Here is a 17,875-nt window from a genome sequence, read left to right as displayed (position 1 = left end):
TTCAGAAATGTTTACATAAATCAGGGATTTTCACTAAGGAATAGCTTTTCTAAATATTCAGGAGGCAGACGGACGCTGAACAAGTCATGCAGTTGCAGTGAGAAGTTTACATAAACTTCAGATTTAAAATAATTTCTGTGTTTTTGGAGTTTTTAATGATTCATGTTATTTTTGGATGGTGGGATGTTGCTTATGTAACAAACGTTGGCAGTGAATTTTAAGAACTGGAAACACGGATTCGAATATATTCTGCTGTTTTCAGTCCTCAAGGTAAAATTATTTACCCACACACATGCGCACGGTATTTGCATAGAAATAAAATTTGAACAGGCCTTTTCTACTTAAAATGACTTCAAAGTGTGTTTGAACTTTTTTTCCTGTAGTAACACCCAGTTCATCTTCCAAGTTTCAAACATATTGTTGTTGAAATTCAACAATACTGTCCACTTATTGCTGCGAATCATTAGAAGCCCAACAGCATGATGCTGGTGACGCCATACTTATTATAAAATTATTGCAACATCTTGTAATGTGTGTTGACTATAAATGATTAATGTAGAAACCTTTTTTATATACAAACTAATTACAGTCAAATTGCTTTAAAGTTATTATTTTGCCTTTTAATTAAGTATTTTTAAGGATTTTTGACATTAGTTATTCCACTTTGTGCAATGTTCCAGCATTGCGGGCAGCAAAATAGTTCCTACTGGCACCACTGTCTTCTTGAATTTGAAATCCTCACTTCGATTCCTAAAGATAGGCTTTTCATCACTGAGCACAAAAAAGCTCTTTTGTTGTTTCATCTGAATGTAGAAGATTTCTGCAGAAGGTGTTCGGTTTGTCCAGTGAAGCTTCAACAGGCTGCAACTTCCAACCACATAGAAGCGTCTAAAAGGGCTGAGAATGCCTGCAGCATGTAAATGGAAATGTAGGTGATCTCGTCTTAGACGGCAGCCAGGAATGTGTTTCTTTTAACACGTCAGAAAGTGAAAGTAAGTCTGTTTTTGGTGCCAATCACTCCCTCAGTCTCCTCCAGTTTGTCTGTCAAAGCCGCCCTTTGTTTTCTGGCGCTGCGTCTTGCCAACAGTGAGGAAGTAAACACAACCACGCAACTGCAGCCTTCAGGATGAAGTCATAATACTGGCCAGCAGGCTCGGTTATGTAATTACATCTAGATCAGTGTTTTACCAGAACTCCTCTGTCTTTAGGTTTTGACACTCATGTTTTTTTGCAGTGGTTTAAATTTTCTAGCAGTAAAAATTAAGCTAAAAGAGGAGTTTTTAAATATTTGTCTGAGCAGCGTTAGAAAGCTAATGTTCTTTCAGTTTCTGCTTGCTGATAACATTCGGATACAGCTGCTCAAGGGGATCTTGTACAATTTCTATCTCAAATATCAGCTACAGATGTAAGTATTTATTTAAAACCATGCCCCAATTAGCCAAGTGTTTAAACATTAACATTTCTGCTGTGCTTACAGATAAGGCGAGGCGACCTCAAATAGTCTCACCAGCCAGAAATAATGTTATTTTGGCCCCGAGGCTCAACAAGCCTCATTGTTATTTATATATTCAGCTTCTGTAATCATCGTGTCATCAGTTAGAGCGATAACAAATCTGTTTGTTCCACCAAAGACACCTCTCAGACTCCAACAGTCACAAACAATGGCTTAATGAGATTCATACGTAAGTGAACATCCTTCTGTACAAACCAGAGGTGTTCGTCTCTTATAGAAATTGAAGACGTATATTGCTCTTTTTGTCTGCGTTAAGTGGCTTTTAGCATCAAACTCTGGCATAAAGATTTGTGCTGTAAACAGATTTTATGTAAACATCAACACACAGCATGAATAATAAAAAAAAACACTTTTAAAAACTAAACTGCAGTTTCTCTTTCTACATTGATTTTATTTTTATGATGTTTCTTGTTTTTACTTCTATAGAGCTTCCCAAAATGAGCATCTCATTTAATTGCTTGATGCAGTTTTTCGTGAGAAGAAATTATATCTTAGATAAATGTTTTGCTTACAGTTTTTTTGTCTCAGCCAATTTTCATTTCTGATGTTTGTAAAACACAAGGCATTTCAGATAACTTTGGAGTCTCTTTAGAAAATACTGGTTTTAAACTAATTTTCTGAACAAATAGTATTGTGTGTGCGATACATTTTAACAGTTTAAAATGAAACAATTGCAACAGACATAAACAACAGTAAGATGGATTTAGTAAAAAATGGGAATTGAGATGGCTATTTGATCCAGCCTCCTCATCTCTAACATCACAGTGCTGCTTCTTCTCTCTTCTCTGCTGCTTGTTGATTTCCAGCCGGCTACAACAACCTGGAGGTGGCCGAGTATCTGCTGGAGCACGGAGCCGACGTGAACGCTCAGGATAAAGGAGGGCTGATTCCTTTACACAACGCGGCTTCATACGGGGTGAGATGCTTCACCTAGCTTTTGTATGAGATTAGTAATGAACGTTATTGACACGTTCTCCCTGATCATTCTACAAACTACGCTCATCAGCTCATCTATTTGAGCTGCTTAAACCTGAAGTTCAATATTAACATCATAAACTTTGACCTATAATTTAAGACTTAGTAACAAAAGGTAAATCAACTTTATTTTACTGGAGTCCTTGTAAAAGCAACAGAGTTTTTTACTTCGATTGAAGTATGTTCATCGGGTTGAATTATAAACAAAAATTTGATGTGAAGTTTTCTTCCTTGTCCCAATTATTCACTACACTTTTGGTCTTTAACACAAAACGGTGTTATGTGATAAATATAATAACAAATTTGGTTCATTTCTCCTTTACTTGCCCCCTGTATGAATCAGTTCTATTATGTGTAGATTCTCTAGAAAAGATGCGTGATTTTGTCGGCTTTTTTTCCTCCTTCATCTGGAATCCCACAAGGTTTCGGAGTGGAACAGTTCTCCTATTTAGTCAGCATGGCGCTGCTAAAAAACTTATGAAGCACATGTTTGCATGAAAGCTTTATGAGCGCTGCGTTGTAGAACACAAACGTAAAAACACTAGGGCGTCCCCCACTGTTCCTCATAAACACGTTACAGTGTGTTTGATGCCCAGGAAGGAAATCGAGGACAAACAGCAGAGGGAAGCCATGTAGTGAAACAAGAATCCTGACAATCTTTTATTTTTGTTCAGCTAACATCAGATGTCACAGTTACCAGACGACTCTGATCCTTTTTTGTTTTTCATCTGTCTCAATCCCCGCTCTCTTCGCGTCCCTCTTTGCCTCTCCGTCTAGCACGTGGACATCGCCGCGCTGCTCATCAAGTACAACACGTGTGTGAACGCCACCGACAAGTGGGCTTTCACGCCCCTCCACGAAGCGGCGCAGAAAGGCCGCACCCAGCTCTGTGCCCTGCTGCTGGCCCACGGAGCCGATCCCACCACGAAGAACCAGGAGGGACAGACGCCACTGGACCTGGCCACGGTAACAACAGGCTGTCCAAACGCTTCTTGTATGAAAATAGAACCGTCGCCAAGTGATTATAGCTCATTATTTTTACCAGTGGAGCACCAGAAGAAGAGCATGTAAGCGTAAGGATTGTACTTTTTCACTAATGAGGCTCCTAATGTAACGCTCACTGAGGCTAGGCGCCTGACTACAGCCAAATATAGCAATAGGCAATCAGAAGGGTTCGCCTGAGGAGCCCGTGCATGTGAATAAAACACCAACAGACAGGTTGTAAATTTAAGTCATTGTATTCAAAAGCATATCTTTGCATATATTTAGGGAGGTATTCAATAATAAATATATTTTGTATTTTCCTATGAGTATAAACAATAATTACAACAAGAAGACAACAACAAAAATAAATCAATAATTAAACAAATAAATAAATAAATCCCGATAACACCCAAGAGTTCTTTTTCTCATTCAAGTCCAGTACTTTACATGCAGAGTGATTAATGATCCACCAATCACAGTCCGACTAGGTCCTTTTGTTTTCCCTAGTCCATGATCCAGGGCTATAGGTCCAGAGAACTAAAGCAATTTGGTCCAAGTTAGTCCTACCGCAAAGCTGCGGTGATCTGGTAGCTCACCATCCTGGGTTGAAACCGGGGGTGGAAAAAAAACCTGACCTAAACAAGGTCATAAATAAAACAAATTAGCATGTAACAGGCTTAATCTGCTATTTGAGACACATAAACATTCATTACAAAAAATAGTTATATTCCATAAAGTACTTATCAGAAATGATTCAAATGAGTTTCAAATTAATCACATTAATGTTACAGATTAGAATCAAGTTACAGATCAAGTAGTCAGAGATCTAGTAAAATCACAGATCTAATAAAGTCACAGATCTAATAAAGTCACAGATCTAATAAAGTCACAGATCTAATAAAGTGCACTTTCAAGTTGTATCCAAGTTTAATTGACATTAAAGTCAATTAAACTTAATTGACTTAATTACTACTTCAAATAGTTTTTTTTTCTGGTTTGTTGCGCAACCCTAAAGAAATTAACCAATTCCAAAGTTCCATTGGCCGTTAACAAAATCAATGAAAAGTAACTAAAAGTATCCGTAAAGGGCAAATTTACAAAAATCAAAAGGTTTGCTTAATTCATTGAGAATATATATTCTATTCGGCCACAAAATTAACAAAGAAAGAATGATCTTTTAGTTTACAAGACCATTCTAAAACGCCAGTACATCATTTTAAGTGGGCGTGTCGCCACCGCATTTCTACTATACAAAAAAACAAAAGACGTAAAATAAACGACTCACCGTCGAGCAGTTGTCAGACTATACCCAATATAATCCTTCGGCTGTGTTAATTGGGCTCGATTTTGCAATATTCTTCAGCGATTTAGGAAAACGCCAACACCAGCAGCCAGCCACAGCGACAGCAGCAAAAGCAATTGAGCAGATCCGAGTGCAGTTCTGACCCCGAATTTAAAGCGTGCTGTCCGGTTTGACCCGCCAAAATAAAATACGGGGTTATTATTTTGTGCAGGCTACACTCTCCCCTCCTGATCCCATGTACGTCCTCGCACATGTAGTAGGCTGGCAGCAGATAGGTGGCTGGCTGGGGTATGAAGCAATCAACTGCTCTTCTTCATCTGCTTGATGGGCAAAGGAGAAAGCAGAACTCAATCCATGAAGCAAAGTCTGGATGCTTTTCAATAATGGGTTGCCAGGTTTAGTATACTGTAGCCGAGCTGGTGGATGTCTTGTACGGCTGGAACGTCTCAGGGGTTGGTCTTCAGTATCCAGAGCTACTGATTCCACTGGTTCTTGAGGTTCTTCAGCATAGCTGGAAATGTCTGGCACATCAAGCTCTTGTATGTCAAGTCCTGCCTTGTCAGATTCTGGCGTATCAGGATCCAGAGAGAGACTTCCATCAGCTCTGGAGACCTCTGCAGAAGTGATTTGTCCAGAATCAATTTCAGGTTCCTCACTGCCTGTTGCTAGTTGTTCCTTTTCAACAGTTGTGGTTCCTTCCACAGGTTTTGGTTCATCTTCCTCAGTGTCCCGGTCTTCTTCAGTGACAGGTCCTGGGAATTGTGTGAAGTCGACAGGCTGCTCAGCAGGAGGTAGATCAAGGTCAATTGTAAATTTGACAGGTTCAAAAGATAGTGGAATGTGCAGAGGTGGATTGATTAGTTCATCCTCTGCTTGGTCATCATCAGCAGCAGGTACTGGGGAAAACACAGGAGATTTGTTTTTGTCTCTGGTAGGTATTTCCTCCTCAGGAACTGGTAAGTACCCACATGGTAATAAAAGGTCTCGATGTAGGGTTCTTAGTGGTTTGTCTTGGCTTTCTGGTCTGACTGTGTACACAGGAAGATTGCCGGCTTTCTTCACAACAATATACACAGATGACTCCCATTTATCTGCGAGCTTGTGCTTCCCTCTTAGTCGCACATTCCTCACCAATACTCTGTCTCCAATGTCCAGGTCTGATGCAGTAACTTTTCGATCAAATCGAGTCTTGTTACGTTGCATCACCTTAGCTGAGTTCCTACTAGCCAGTTTATAGCTTTCCTCCAGGTGGGACTTTAACTTCTGCACATACTGCGTATGGGAGGTAAATCCGTCCCTACTCAATGGCAGTCCAAAGGCTAAGTCCACTGGTAGGCGAGGTTGGCGTCCAAACATCAGCTCATATGGTGAGTATCCTGTAACATTGTTTTTCGTGCAATTGTAGGCATGCACTAGCGGTTTTACAAAGTCTTTCCAATGAGTTTTTTCGGTTAACGTTCCCAACATGTCCAGCAGTGTCCGATTAAAACGCTCAACAGGGTTTCCTCTTGGATGGTATGGAGTGGTTCTTATTTTGTGGATATTGACCATCTTGCAGAGCTCTCGAATGGTTCGCGATTCAAAATCTGAACCCTGATCGCTGTGCAATCTTTCCGGAATACCATAGTGCACAAGGAAATTGTCCCACAAACACTTTGCAACAGTTCTGGCTTTTTGGTTTGGAGTAGGCACAGCAATGGCATACTTTGTGAAGTGGTCTGTTATGACAAGAATGTCTTTGACTCTGCGATCCGGTTCTACAGAAAGGAAATCCATACACACCAACTCCAATGGATGAGTGGTTTTGATGTTGACCAAAGGTGCAGCTCGCTCAGGCAATGATTTGCGTTTCACACACCTTTCACAAGTTCTGACTTTGTCAACAATGTCGATGAACATTCTGGGCCAGTAGAAACGGGAACGGACTAAATCGAGAGTTCTTTCAATTCCCATATGACCCATTTGGTTATGCAGTTGGTGTAGCACAGCAGCTCGATACCTCTGAGGTAATACTAGTTGGTATGTTGGCTCACTTCCCACTTGTCTCCTCCTAACGAGAAGGTTGTTTTGGAGCTCCAGTTTGTTTACTTCTCGCAGTAGCAGGGGCAATTCAGGAAGTTCTTCCCTCACTGATGGTGATGGTGACTCTCCTCCTTCGAGTGTAGCTATGACATGGCGGATAACAGGGTCGTCACGCTGTTTGACTGCAATGTCATCTAATGAGAATTGAGGAAGAGAAGAGGAGTTGAACTGTTCATCGTCAGTAAAACTATCCGGTAGGCTGTTGACATGGGCGGACATAGACAACACCAGAGCATTGTCAAGATGTACACCTCTACTATACACCATGTGACGAGCACAAACCGCTTCAATGGTGGGTTGGTCAATAGGGACATAATCTGGTTCATTTAGGTGTTGCTGAACGAATTTCAGGACTCGTTCGTGTTCCTTTCTGGAGATAAGATCATCAGACAGCTCACCATGAGGTCTCCGAGACAATCCATCAGCATCCATGTTCTGCTTTCCAGCTCTGTAATTGATCTTGAACGTGAATGTAGACAAGGCTGCAAGCCATCTGTAACTGGTGGCATCGAGTTTTGCTGAGGACAACAAGTAAGTTAGTGGATTGCTGTCTGTGACAACTGTGAACTGAGCGCCGTACAGATAATCATTAAATTTCTCCGTTACTGCCCATTTTAGAGCGAGAAACTCTAATTTATGAGCTGGGTATTTAGACTCACTTCGCGAGAGACCTCTGCTGGCATATGCCACAACTCTGTTTGTTCTGTCGTGCTCCTGATACAACACCGCACCAAGACCAGTAGAACTGGCATCAGTGTGGAGTGTGTAGGGCTTCTGTGGATCAGCAAATGCCAGTACAGGAGCAGAAGTTAATCTCTTAATGATGGTTTCAAAGGCCTGCTGGCACACTGGTGTCCACCGTCCTCCAAATGGTGCTTTGGGGTTCAGGTAATTTTCTGGTTTCACAGTTGACCTCAGTTTCTTCTGGGATGGCGGATAACCAGCAGTGAGGTCATGCAGTGGCTTAACTATGACTGAATATCCTTGAACAAAACGGCGGTAATATCCAGAGAAACCAAGGAAAGATCTCAATTCTTTCAGGTTCTTGGGTACTGGCCAGGAAGTAAGTGTTTTGATCTTATCAGGATCAGTCTCAACACCATTCTGGGACACTACATGCCCAAGATATTTCACAGATGTTTGAAAAAATACACATTTCTCAACAGACAATTTCAACCCAAAGTCTTTAAGTTTGTTGAGAACATTCATCAGGCGTTCTTCGTGTTCCTCCAGAGTGGGTGCAAAAATAATCAAATCATCAATAAAGACCAAAACTTCTTTTAGATTCAGCTCCCCCATGCATTTTTCCATCAACCGTTGGAATGTGCTTGGGGCATTAGTGACCCCTTGGGGCATGCGGTTGAATTCCCAAAACCCCAATGGACAAACAAAGGCCGTTTTGGATTTATCCTTTTCCTCCATTTCAATCTGGTAATATCCTGACTTGAGGTCTAACACAGTGAACCACTTTGATCCAGAAAGGGCAGAAAAGGTATCTTCCAGCTTTGGTAGAGCATAGGCGTCCTTTATTGTCTGGAGATTTAATTTTCTATAGTCAATACAAAGGCGTACACTGCCGTTCTTCTTGCGAACAACCACTATTGGGGAAGCGAATGGCGAATTAGACTCTCTTATTACTCCTGAATCAGAAAGTTCTTGCAAGTGTTTTCTGACAGCATCGACATCCTGAGGGTGGATTGGTCTTGGCCTTTGTTTAAAAGGAGTGGGATCAGACAACTTGATTTGATGTTTAACCTTGTCTGTCCGGCCAAAGTCCAAGTCATGCTTTGCAAACACCTCAGGGATACTGTTGAGTTTTTCGGTGATTCGCTGCTTCCATTCAGGAGATAAAGGTGAATCTCCAAAGTTGTAATGTGGTTGAGATTGTTGTAGTGACTCTGTAGACTGGGTTGAATTCTGAACTTTTTGCTCTTGGGAGATAACACTCTGGAAAGTGCTGATTTCTGCTATGACTGCTCGTGCTGGAATATGAATCTCATGGTCAGACTCATTGCTTACCACAACTGGCAGATGACAGGGCCTATGTTGAGGCAAGTCAATGAGGCACGTTTTTACCATAAGCCCACCAGGGAGAGCATAAGAATTTGGATGTTCAAGGAGGACTTGTTTTACATCTTGCCATAATCTTGCAGCCAAGCAACCTTCTACAACTGTGGTTTGGCCAGCAGGGATGAGTTGAGGCTGATTAGACTGCAGGGTGACATTTGCATTATAGTCATTCAACCTCTGGGCATAGCGGTGTTGGAGGATCTTATACACTGCTATATAGCCTGACATCAAAGGTTGAAATGAGTCATCAGGATGGGTATCAAAATGTTTGCTATAAGCAACATCTAAGGTGTTGGTGCCAATAAGAATCAGATGTTGAGAAGGTTTAATATCAGGCACAACAAGAGTGAGTGTGTCGACTTCAACAAGTAAACCAAACAATTCAGGCGGGAAGGTTATGTTAATCTCTACATATCCCAGGTAAGGCACTGTTTGTCCATTAGCTCCTTCTATTTCCAACAGGTTGCTTATTGGTTTAATTTCATGATCCCTGAGGTAAGTATTGTAGAAGGAGTAGGGGATAGTAGTAACCTGTGAGCCAGAATCAAGGAGGCAGTTGAACCAATCCTTTTATTTGAACTTGGCCTGTACTCTTTGTGCCAACAAGACCTCGTGGCACTGTCTTTATCTGGCGTTCTTTGGGACTGTTCATATGCACAGCTTCTGTGTGTCCCACAATAGAAGCTGTTCTTAGTTTAAAGATTTTGAATTCTTTTCATCCATGCTTGCTGCTTTTGGCGTAACAGTTTCTTTTTCTGCTCAACAAGACTAGGGTTTGCTTTACTTGTGCAGGAGGAGGAAAGATGACCATCTTCTCCACAATTAAAACAGTACCAGGGCTTGGGCTTGGTTTTTGACTGAGGTGAAGAAGAGTATGATTTCTTCTGTGTTGGCATGGACTTGAATTCAGTTGAACTTTTCTTGGACAGAAGTTGAGACATTTGCTGCTGTAATTTCTGAAGTTCTTTTTTCATTTCTTTCAGCTCTTCATTGGGTGCAGAATGTCCACAAGGACAGGCACTTTGGGACTGGATATGAACTTTCTGTTTTGATGTGCCCATATGCTTTTTCATAAGTGATTCTTTAGCATACTGTCTGTCTTCTTCTGTTCTCAATAGCAACAACAAATCAGAGAAAGATGGTGGGTTATCTTTCTTTTGTTCCAGCTGTAACTTGGTTATGACAGTGTTGTCCCAGCACCCACGACAAAACTGTTTCAATAGATGTTTATTAATGTCTGCAGGTGAGATTCCTCCTTGCTTCACAACAGTGTTAAGAGTAAGCAGAAGCCTTTGAAGGTAACTGGACGGTCGTTCCCCTGGATTCTGGAGAATGTTTAAATATTGGGCATACAGTTCTTCACCGTCCTGCACTGTCCCAAAGGCAGAATCCAGTATATTTAGCAAAATCGCTGGTAATGTGTTGGGGCTCAAACCTTTGACCAAGTCAGCTGCAGGTGATGACAAGCTTTCTGTAATTTTTCTGGTGATATGCAGCGCAGGAAAGCTGGGGTCAGCAAGCAGAGACTCAATCTGGGAACGCCAGGACTCAAAATCCGCTTCATTACTCGGCTTAGGAAGCCGTCCAGAAAAAGTTCGAAGACGAAGTGAGGTTGAACCAGTCAAATCAGCATTTCTGACCACATGTTCAACAACAACCCGTTGTATTTGAGGTGGATTGAGGTCATTGGTGGACAGTGTCAGCCTTGAAGCTGGTTCCGGTTTCCTGCGTCGGGGTCGTGCTCCCTGCTCCGCAGAGGAATGAGCAGGAGGAAGTGAGGATAATGACCCTGATCTCAATCCTGTTTGCACTGGCTGTCGAGCAATGAATGTATCCTCTTCCTCTTTTACCTTTGTTCCACCCTCTTCATCGTCATCGTCGTCGTCATAATCATCATCATCATCATCATCTCTAATGCCAGCATCACCTCCAAAATTGTCGTCGGCTCCTGCTGCATGCAAATGTTGGCCGATCTGGCTCATTACTACCTTTAATACATCTTCAAAACGATGGCCGCTCTGCTCAGCGATTTTCTTAAGTTCAGCGACATAGTTGGGCTGATGACTACTGCTGCTATCGACTGTGGCTGCGTACTCGAGTGCCAAAGCAGTGACACGGAACACAAGATCAGTGGTTGTTTGAGAGGAGTAAGTATAAGGCAAAAGCGGTTGCAATGCGGAAAAAGCAGTGGAATCCGCAAATTCAACGATCAGGTTTTTAAAAAAAGTGCTTGAGGAATCAGTTACATACAGAGTGCGACTAAGCTTACCATAGCTACTCAAGCAATCAAGTATTTCTTCATCGGCCTTGGTATTAGTAGCACCAGTAATCATCACTGACTGTGATACATTTATACCAGATTGCGCAACAAAATCCATGTTTATTTTTCTTTTCCCCTCTATATTATATATTTTACTCAAGCTTTTCCTCCTCAAAACTCAAATAAATATTCAAAGTGTAACTAAGGAACCCCCCAAAAAAATATTCACACTCACAGGCTCCTGGCTAGCTCACCAAGTGTAACGCTCACTGAGGCTAGGCGCCTGACTACAGCCAAATATAGCAATAGGCAATCAGAAGGGTTCGCCTGAGGAGCCCGTGCATGTGAATAAAACACCAACAGACAGGTTGTAAATTTAAGTCATTGTATTCAAAAGCATATCTTTGCATATATTTAGGGAGGTATTCAATAATAATAATATATATTTGTATTTTCCTATGAGTATAAACAATAATTACAACAAGAAGACAACAACAAAAATAAATCAATAATTAAACAAATAAATAAATAAATCCCGATAACACCCAAGAGTTCTTTTTCTCATTCAAGTCCAGTACTTTACATGCAGAGTGATTAATGATCCACCAATCACAGTCCGACTAGGTCCTTTTGTTTTCCCTAGTCCATGATCCAGGGCTATAGGTCCAGAGAACTAAAGCAATTTGGTCCAAGTTAGTCCTACCGCAAAGCTGCGGTGATCTGGTAGCTCACCATCCTGGGTTGAAACCGGGGGTGGAAAAAAAACCTGACCTAAACAAGGTCATAAATAAAACAAATTAGCATGTAACAGGCTTAATCTGCTATTTGAGACACATAAACATTCATTACAAAAAATAGTTATATTCCATAAAGTACTTATCAGAAATGATTCAAATGAGTTTCAAATTAATCACATTAATGTTACAGATTAGAATCAAGTTACAGATCAAGTAGTCAGAGATCTAGTAAAATCACAGATCTAATAAAGTCACAGATCTAATAAAGTCACAGATCTAATAAAGTCACAGATCTAATAAAGTGCACTTTCAAGTTGTATCCAAGTTTAATTGACATTAAAGTCAATTAAACTTAATTGACTTAATTACTACTTCAAATAGTTTTTTTTTCTGGTTTGTTGCGCAACCCTAAAGAAATTAACCAATTCCAAAGTTCCATTGGCCGTTAACAAAATCAATGAAAAGTAACTAAAAGTATCCGTAAAGGGCAAATTTACAAAAATCAAAAGGTTTGCTTAATTCATTGAGAATATATATTCTATTCGGCCACAAAATTAACAAAGAAAGAATGATCTTTTAGTTTACAAGACCATTCTAAAACGCCAGTACATCATTTTAAGTGGGCGTGTCGCCACCGCATTTCTACTATACAAAAAAAACAAAAGACGTAAAATAAACGACTCACCGTCGAGCAGTTGTCAGACTATACCCAATATAATCCTTCGGCTGTGTTAATTGGGCTCGATTTTGCAATATTCTTCAGCGATTTAGGAAAACGCCAACACCAGCAGCCAGCCACAGCGACAGCAAAAGCAATTGAGCAGATCCGAGTGCAGTTCTGACCCCGAATTTAAAGCGTGCTGTCCGGTTTGACCCGCCAAAATAAAATACGGGGTTATTATTTTGTGCAGGCTACACTAACCTCGATTCAACGTTTGATTTGAGGATCCACAGGTCGTCTTGGACACAAAACTTTTGCTGCTAACATCCGTGGACATGAGGTGTTCCCTGATTACAGCACTTCGTAAAAACATTCATAGCCCTTTAATTTTTTGTTTGGCATTTGTTTTCCACAAACAGCAATGTTTTATTGGGATTTTATGAGTCAGCGCAGGAGCCACATGTGGCTCTTTGGGCCCCTTCACTGTGGCTCTTACATCATTTTTAGGAGTTTTTCCGTAAGCTCTTGTTCAACAACAGACTTTTAAAAGTTCAAACTAGACAGAGACTAGTTAGAACTTCAAACTAAGTTATCTAGTTTTCTTTATTTTTCATAATAGTTGTTGTTCTGGTAATTGTGGATCCATTTTGTTTTAAAATCTTACCTTAATTTTTTTTTCATAAAGCATTTTATGTAGTAGATGTTTAGAAAACTGATTTTTACCACTCTGGAGGAGCTTTATTTTGTAGCACCAGAGACAAAAGTTGATTTTGAATGGAAAAAAGTTGCTGACCTCTAAGCCAGTTCTACAAAATGTAGATTTGAAACAAAAGAAGGTTATTGATACAGGTTTGTAAACAGCTTTCTTTTTTTATTTAAAAGTCTGAAAGTGGTGGCTTAGATTTGTAATTTTATGCCTTTCTAGCTGAATTAATCGGTTCTCTCTGACGTCTTCAAAGCTTATTCACATTGTTTTATTTCTGCTTTAAACTCGTCGTTGTCCCTGACCTGAGTGATGGGGGCGGGGGCAATACAAATGTCACATTCCTATTTGAATAATTTGAATACTTCATAATGATGAGCCACTTTGGGTTAGTCTGTTACATAGAAACCTACAGTTTAAACATGAACTTGGGTTTATTTTTAAGAACTGTATCTAGTTTATCTGACTTGCATAAAAAAGCACAGATGAAATCTTAACTCTTTATAAGTTTCTAAGTTATCACACTTCACTTTCCCTTTCTTGCTGCTGCAGGCGGACGACATTAGAGCGCTGCTGATTGACGCCATGCCACCAGACGCCCTGCCGAGCTGTTTGAAACCGCAGGCCACTGTGGTGAGTTCTCATCATTGGTGTTTAAGTGAAGGCTTCTGAACACACATAAAGCACACAGTTAGATCTCAGCATGGGTAGCCATCTTTAAGAGGCACACTTTGAGCTAAAGCTCAAAAAAAAAAAAAAAAAAAAAAAGAAGCAGAAAAGTCAGCTCCCGCATAATATCTGAAAGGATTTCAAACTCGAACTTGAACTCTACAGACAGTTTAGTCGGGAATAAAAGATATAAACTAAAACTAATCGGACGTGCGAAACACGCAGAAGCGGGAGAGATAAAAGCAGCGGAGCCGTCAGTCAAACTGGCAGCTCGGCAGCAGGACATGAAAGCCGCACAAACTTCAGCTGGAGTGTCAAACTAGTTGATGCATGCGAGCGCTCTGACAAGTTTCTCTGTTGGTTTCAACCTCCACTTCCGATCAACTCTCCCTTTCTCACCCAGCTCACCGCAGGAGTGGTGAGTTCAGGTGCTGCGGGCGGCGTGGTCATCTCGCCGTCTCCGTCTCCATCCTGCCTGTCGGCAGCGAGCAGCATCGACAACCTGACCGCGCCGCTCGGTGACATCGCCGCAGCCGGGGCGACGGGCGTCGCCGACGGAGCTTCGGGGTCTGACAGGAAGGAGGGCGAAAGTACGGCGACGGTTTTAGTTTCAAAAGTCCTGGTTGTGTTGTTCATACTTATTTGACCAACAGATGTTTATTTAAGAATTAAACAGACTAAATATTAACACATAGAGTGTCCACACCTTTTGCCATAAGGCCAAAATTATCTTGATTTTTTTTTTTTTAATAAAAACAAAAATGTATTTAATTGGGACATTTTTTCTATTTTTATCAGCTCAGTGATAAACTAAACATGAAGTAAATCTGTAAATCATTGCAGATTGAAAACAAATAAAGGGTCAGGCTTAGAGTTTCCTAATTTTGGGGGTAAAAATCCAGTAAAAGTTGCTAGAAAAGCAATCTTAATGAGTAATCCCTCGTCGTTGTGCGTAAATGCTGTTTTAGGATCATTCACATGATTAACAGCCTGTGGTGAACCTACTGACATCTGTGTCTGTGCAGCTCTGCTCGACATGACCATCAACCAATTCTTGAAGAGTCTGGGCCTGGAACACCTCCGGGACATCTTCCAGAGAGAGCAGGTACCCTGGAAAACATCTTCAACTCATTCACTTCTGCAACTTCATTTGTTTTACTTGCTCATGTTTGTTGTGAATTACAGGGACTGACTCTTTCCTCCGGGATTTAAAAAAAATAAAAAATAAACATTTTAAATCCCACAAACCTGAAGACTGTGGTTATCTTGTAACTTTTTATTCTGGGGCTATAAACATTTTAATGAGTCTTCTGCATGTATTATTTACTACGGTTTGTTTTTGTGGGCACGCATCTGCAGACCTCATGGCATTCCCATCTGCCTCATCTGTAATTTGTTTTTAGTCCTAATTAGAAAACTCGAGATAGCTAAGACGGGTAGAGAGACGCGAAGGAGACAGATGGAGAAAAACGAACAGGAGGAGAGGAAGACAACCGTTTTTCCACAGAAAGAAAAGACCGGGCCGAGTGCCAGAGTAGATTCTCCACAAACGCCGTTCAGGAAGCGCTGATTTACTCCCGTTATCAGCGAGGAGCCGTATCTCCCATCTGATCTCCGCGAACAAATTTGCGGAGCAGGAAGAAAAATCCGCCGTAATTTATTTGCATATCAGTTCTGTGATTACTGCCAACAGTTCGGTGACCTTTTCATCCTCCCTCCTTCCCTTTTCATGAATATTTGTCAACCCTATTTCCTCCAATATGTCACGGATCTGTCTGGCTGTCATTCTTAATGAATTCTGCTTCTTTACTATTGGTTTAAAATGATGCGCATGCATGTATTTGTCAAATGCACAGCTACTCTGGGTATGGTTGATCCATCACAGTGTGTTATTTTCCAGTTTGTGTTCTCTCGGTAGCATAAATCTGACGAGGCGTGTCGTTTGTCTCCGGGCAGATTTCGCTGGATGTTCTGGCAGACATGGGCCACGAGGAGCTGAAGGAGATCGGCATAAACGCTTACGGCCACAGACATAAACTCATTAAGGGCATCGAGCGGCTGCTGGGCGGCCAGCAGGGTCAGGAAAATACACCAACACACGCTCAGACACACACACACACATATTGCTTAATTACTGCTTATATAAGCTAATGCTCGTGATAAATGTTGGAACTGTGACAGATTTCAGCATCATCTGAATCTTAATGTCTCAGTTTATGTTTGATAAAGTTTTTAGACACGTTTGTGTTTTTCTGTGTTGAAGCCATAAAGGTGGAATACATTTTTCAACAAATTTTTCAGATTTTTTTGCATTTGCACCGTTTGAGTTCTAACTGAGTTTTCTAATCTGTGTGTTTAGGTGGAAACCCGTACCTGACGTTCCACTGCTCCAGCCAGGGCACGGTGCTGATCGACCTGGCGCCGGACGACAAGGAGTTCCAATCTGTGGAAGAGGAAGTAAGCGCGTCCTCACATTTCACTTCACGATCCGCCTGTTTCAATTTCAAGTGTGAATATGCGTTTAGCTAAACACTCGAGTGAGTCGACGAGACACAAAAAACCAGCGTCGCAGTCGCTTCCGAGTATCAGTGACTGAATTACTCTGGTAATGGAGAAGAGCTGATTGAAGGAGACAGCAGATATCTGTGTAAACGGGCCTAAATTAATGAGAAGTGACAGATGTTAACTGAAATTTCACAGGTAATTTTCGACGTAAAATGGCTTGACTCTAGTTTGTGATTCGCTCATTACGGCTCTGTTTCCATCGTCACTTTCCGTACTTTTGTAAGTCTGCAGCACCGTTCTTGCATTCCTGCTGAGGCTTCACCTTTGCAGCTGAATTCCTCTAAATTTCCCTCGGGTCCCATTCGGGTATTTGGTTTAATGAGTTACTGCTCCACATCCGCAGTAAATATATGGATTCTGTAGCAGCTGAGATAGCAGATAAGCAGCACGTTTCCCACGTGCTTAGTTCTTGTTTTTAATGCGCCGCCGCTTGTTGATGTCGCCCTCAGCTGCAGAGCACGATCAGAGAACACCGCGACGGAGGCAACGCAGGCGGAGTCTTCAGCCGGTACAACATCATTAAGGTGCAGACTGGAAACGCTCTCACACTCAGCCTGCACTCGCACATAAAGACACGTACTATGACTTTTTTAACCAGATTACTGCTTAAAGCTCCAGATTTAGTCACATTTTTGAGCTTCTGCACAAACTTTCCCCACTGACTTTCTTCCTCTCTGCAGATTCAGAAGGTTGTGAACAAGAAGCTGCGTGAGAGATACGCACACAGGCAGAAGGAAATCGCTGATGAGAATCACAACCACCATAATGAGCGAATGCTGTTTCATGGTAAAAAAAAAAAGAAAAAGACTGAGATGTATTTTGTTCAAACTTTTGAAACTAAAATAAAGTCCAAATGATGCTTATTTTTAGATTTTTGATTGAAATAAATACACTCATTTTATTGTCTAGAGATAATTTAAATCTATTATCAAGTTTTTCATAACTTAAAAAAATATGAATAAAATCAAAAAAATTTTAGAAATGTAAAAATTTGCTTAAAATGAATTTATTTGTTTATGCTTTTGTAAAAAAAAATATATATATTTTTGTACAGTTTATCCATCGGTTCAAGTTATATCGTAAAATTTTGTATTAATAGAAAATAAGTCAATACTTTATAAAAACAGTTTAATTTCAGTGCTATCACAGCATATTATTGCTAATATATTACACAATAATGAATTTATAAAAAACTAAATTTTAATTAAAAAATATAAATAAATTTTGATGTATTTGGATCTTTAGCTGTCAATTGTTTGGTCAAAATTGACAGTTATCTGCAAAAGTTTGGATTTCTTTGTAGCTCAATTATTTGTTTATATTTATTTAAATATTTAACAATGCTAGTTTTGG

The 17,875-nt window shown here is 40.6% G+C and overlaps 2 protein-coding genes across 2 annotated transcripts in view; one reads left to right on the top strand and one right to left on the bottom strand.

The window, feature by feature from the left end:
- The window catches only part of tnksa (tankyrase, TRF1-interacting ankyrin-related ADP-ribose polymerase a), a 76,031-nt gene that overhangs the window by 53,275 nt on the left and 4,881 nt on the right, over positions 1–17,875 (top strand). The window contains exons 18-26 of the mRNA XM_055040109.1: positions 2,320–2,429; positions 3,266–3,454; positions 13,841–13,921; positions 14,361–14,547; positions 14,983–15,062; positions 15,914–16,034; positions 16,317–16,414; positions 16,972–17,046; positions 17,203–17,308. Coding sequence (XP_054896084.1) covers positions 2,320–2,429; positions 3,266–3,454; positions 13,841–13,921; positions 14,361–14,547; positions 14,983–15,062; positions 15,914–16,034; positions 16,317–16,414; positions 16,972–17,046; positions 17,203–17,308 — 1,047 coding nt within the window. The remainder of the gene's footprint in view (positions 1–2,319; positions 2,430–3,265; positions 3,455–13,840; positions 13,922–14,360; positions 14,548–14,982; positions 15,063–15,913; positions 16,035–16,316; positions 16,415–16,971; positions 17,047–17,202; positions 17,309–17,875) is intronic.
- LOC129366329 (uncharacterized) lies at positions 3,798–6,217 on the bottom strand. Its single transcript, XM_055040110.1, has 2 exons — positions 4,758–6,217; positions 3,798–4,107 (listed from the first exon to the last, which is right to left on the bottom strand). The coding sequence occupies exon 1, from the start codon at positions 6,129–6,131 to the stop codon at positions 4,974–4,976; it is 1,158 nt and encodes a 385-aa protein (XP_054896085.1). The 5' UTR covers positions 6,132–6,217; the 3' UTR covers positions 3,798–4,107; positions 4,758–4,973.

This window comes from Poeciliopsis prolifica, unplaced genomic scaffold (assembly GCF_027474105.1).
Source record: "Poeciliopsis prolifica strain line A6 unplaced genomic scaffold, Auburn_PproV2 SCAFFOLD015, whole genome shotgun sequence".
In the NCBI taxonomy this organism is placed as follows: domain Eukaryota; kingdom Metazoa; phylum Chordata; class Actinopteri; order Cyprinodontiformes; family Poeciliidae; genus Poeciliopsis; species Poeciliopsis prolifica.
Note: the sequence above shows the minus strand (reverse complement) of the source record. Positions and strands in the feature narration are given on the sequence as shown.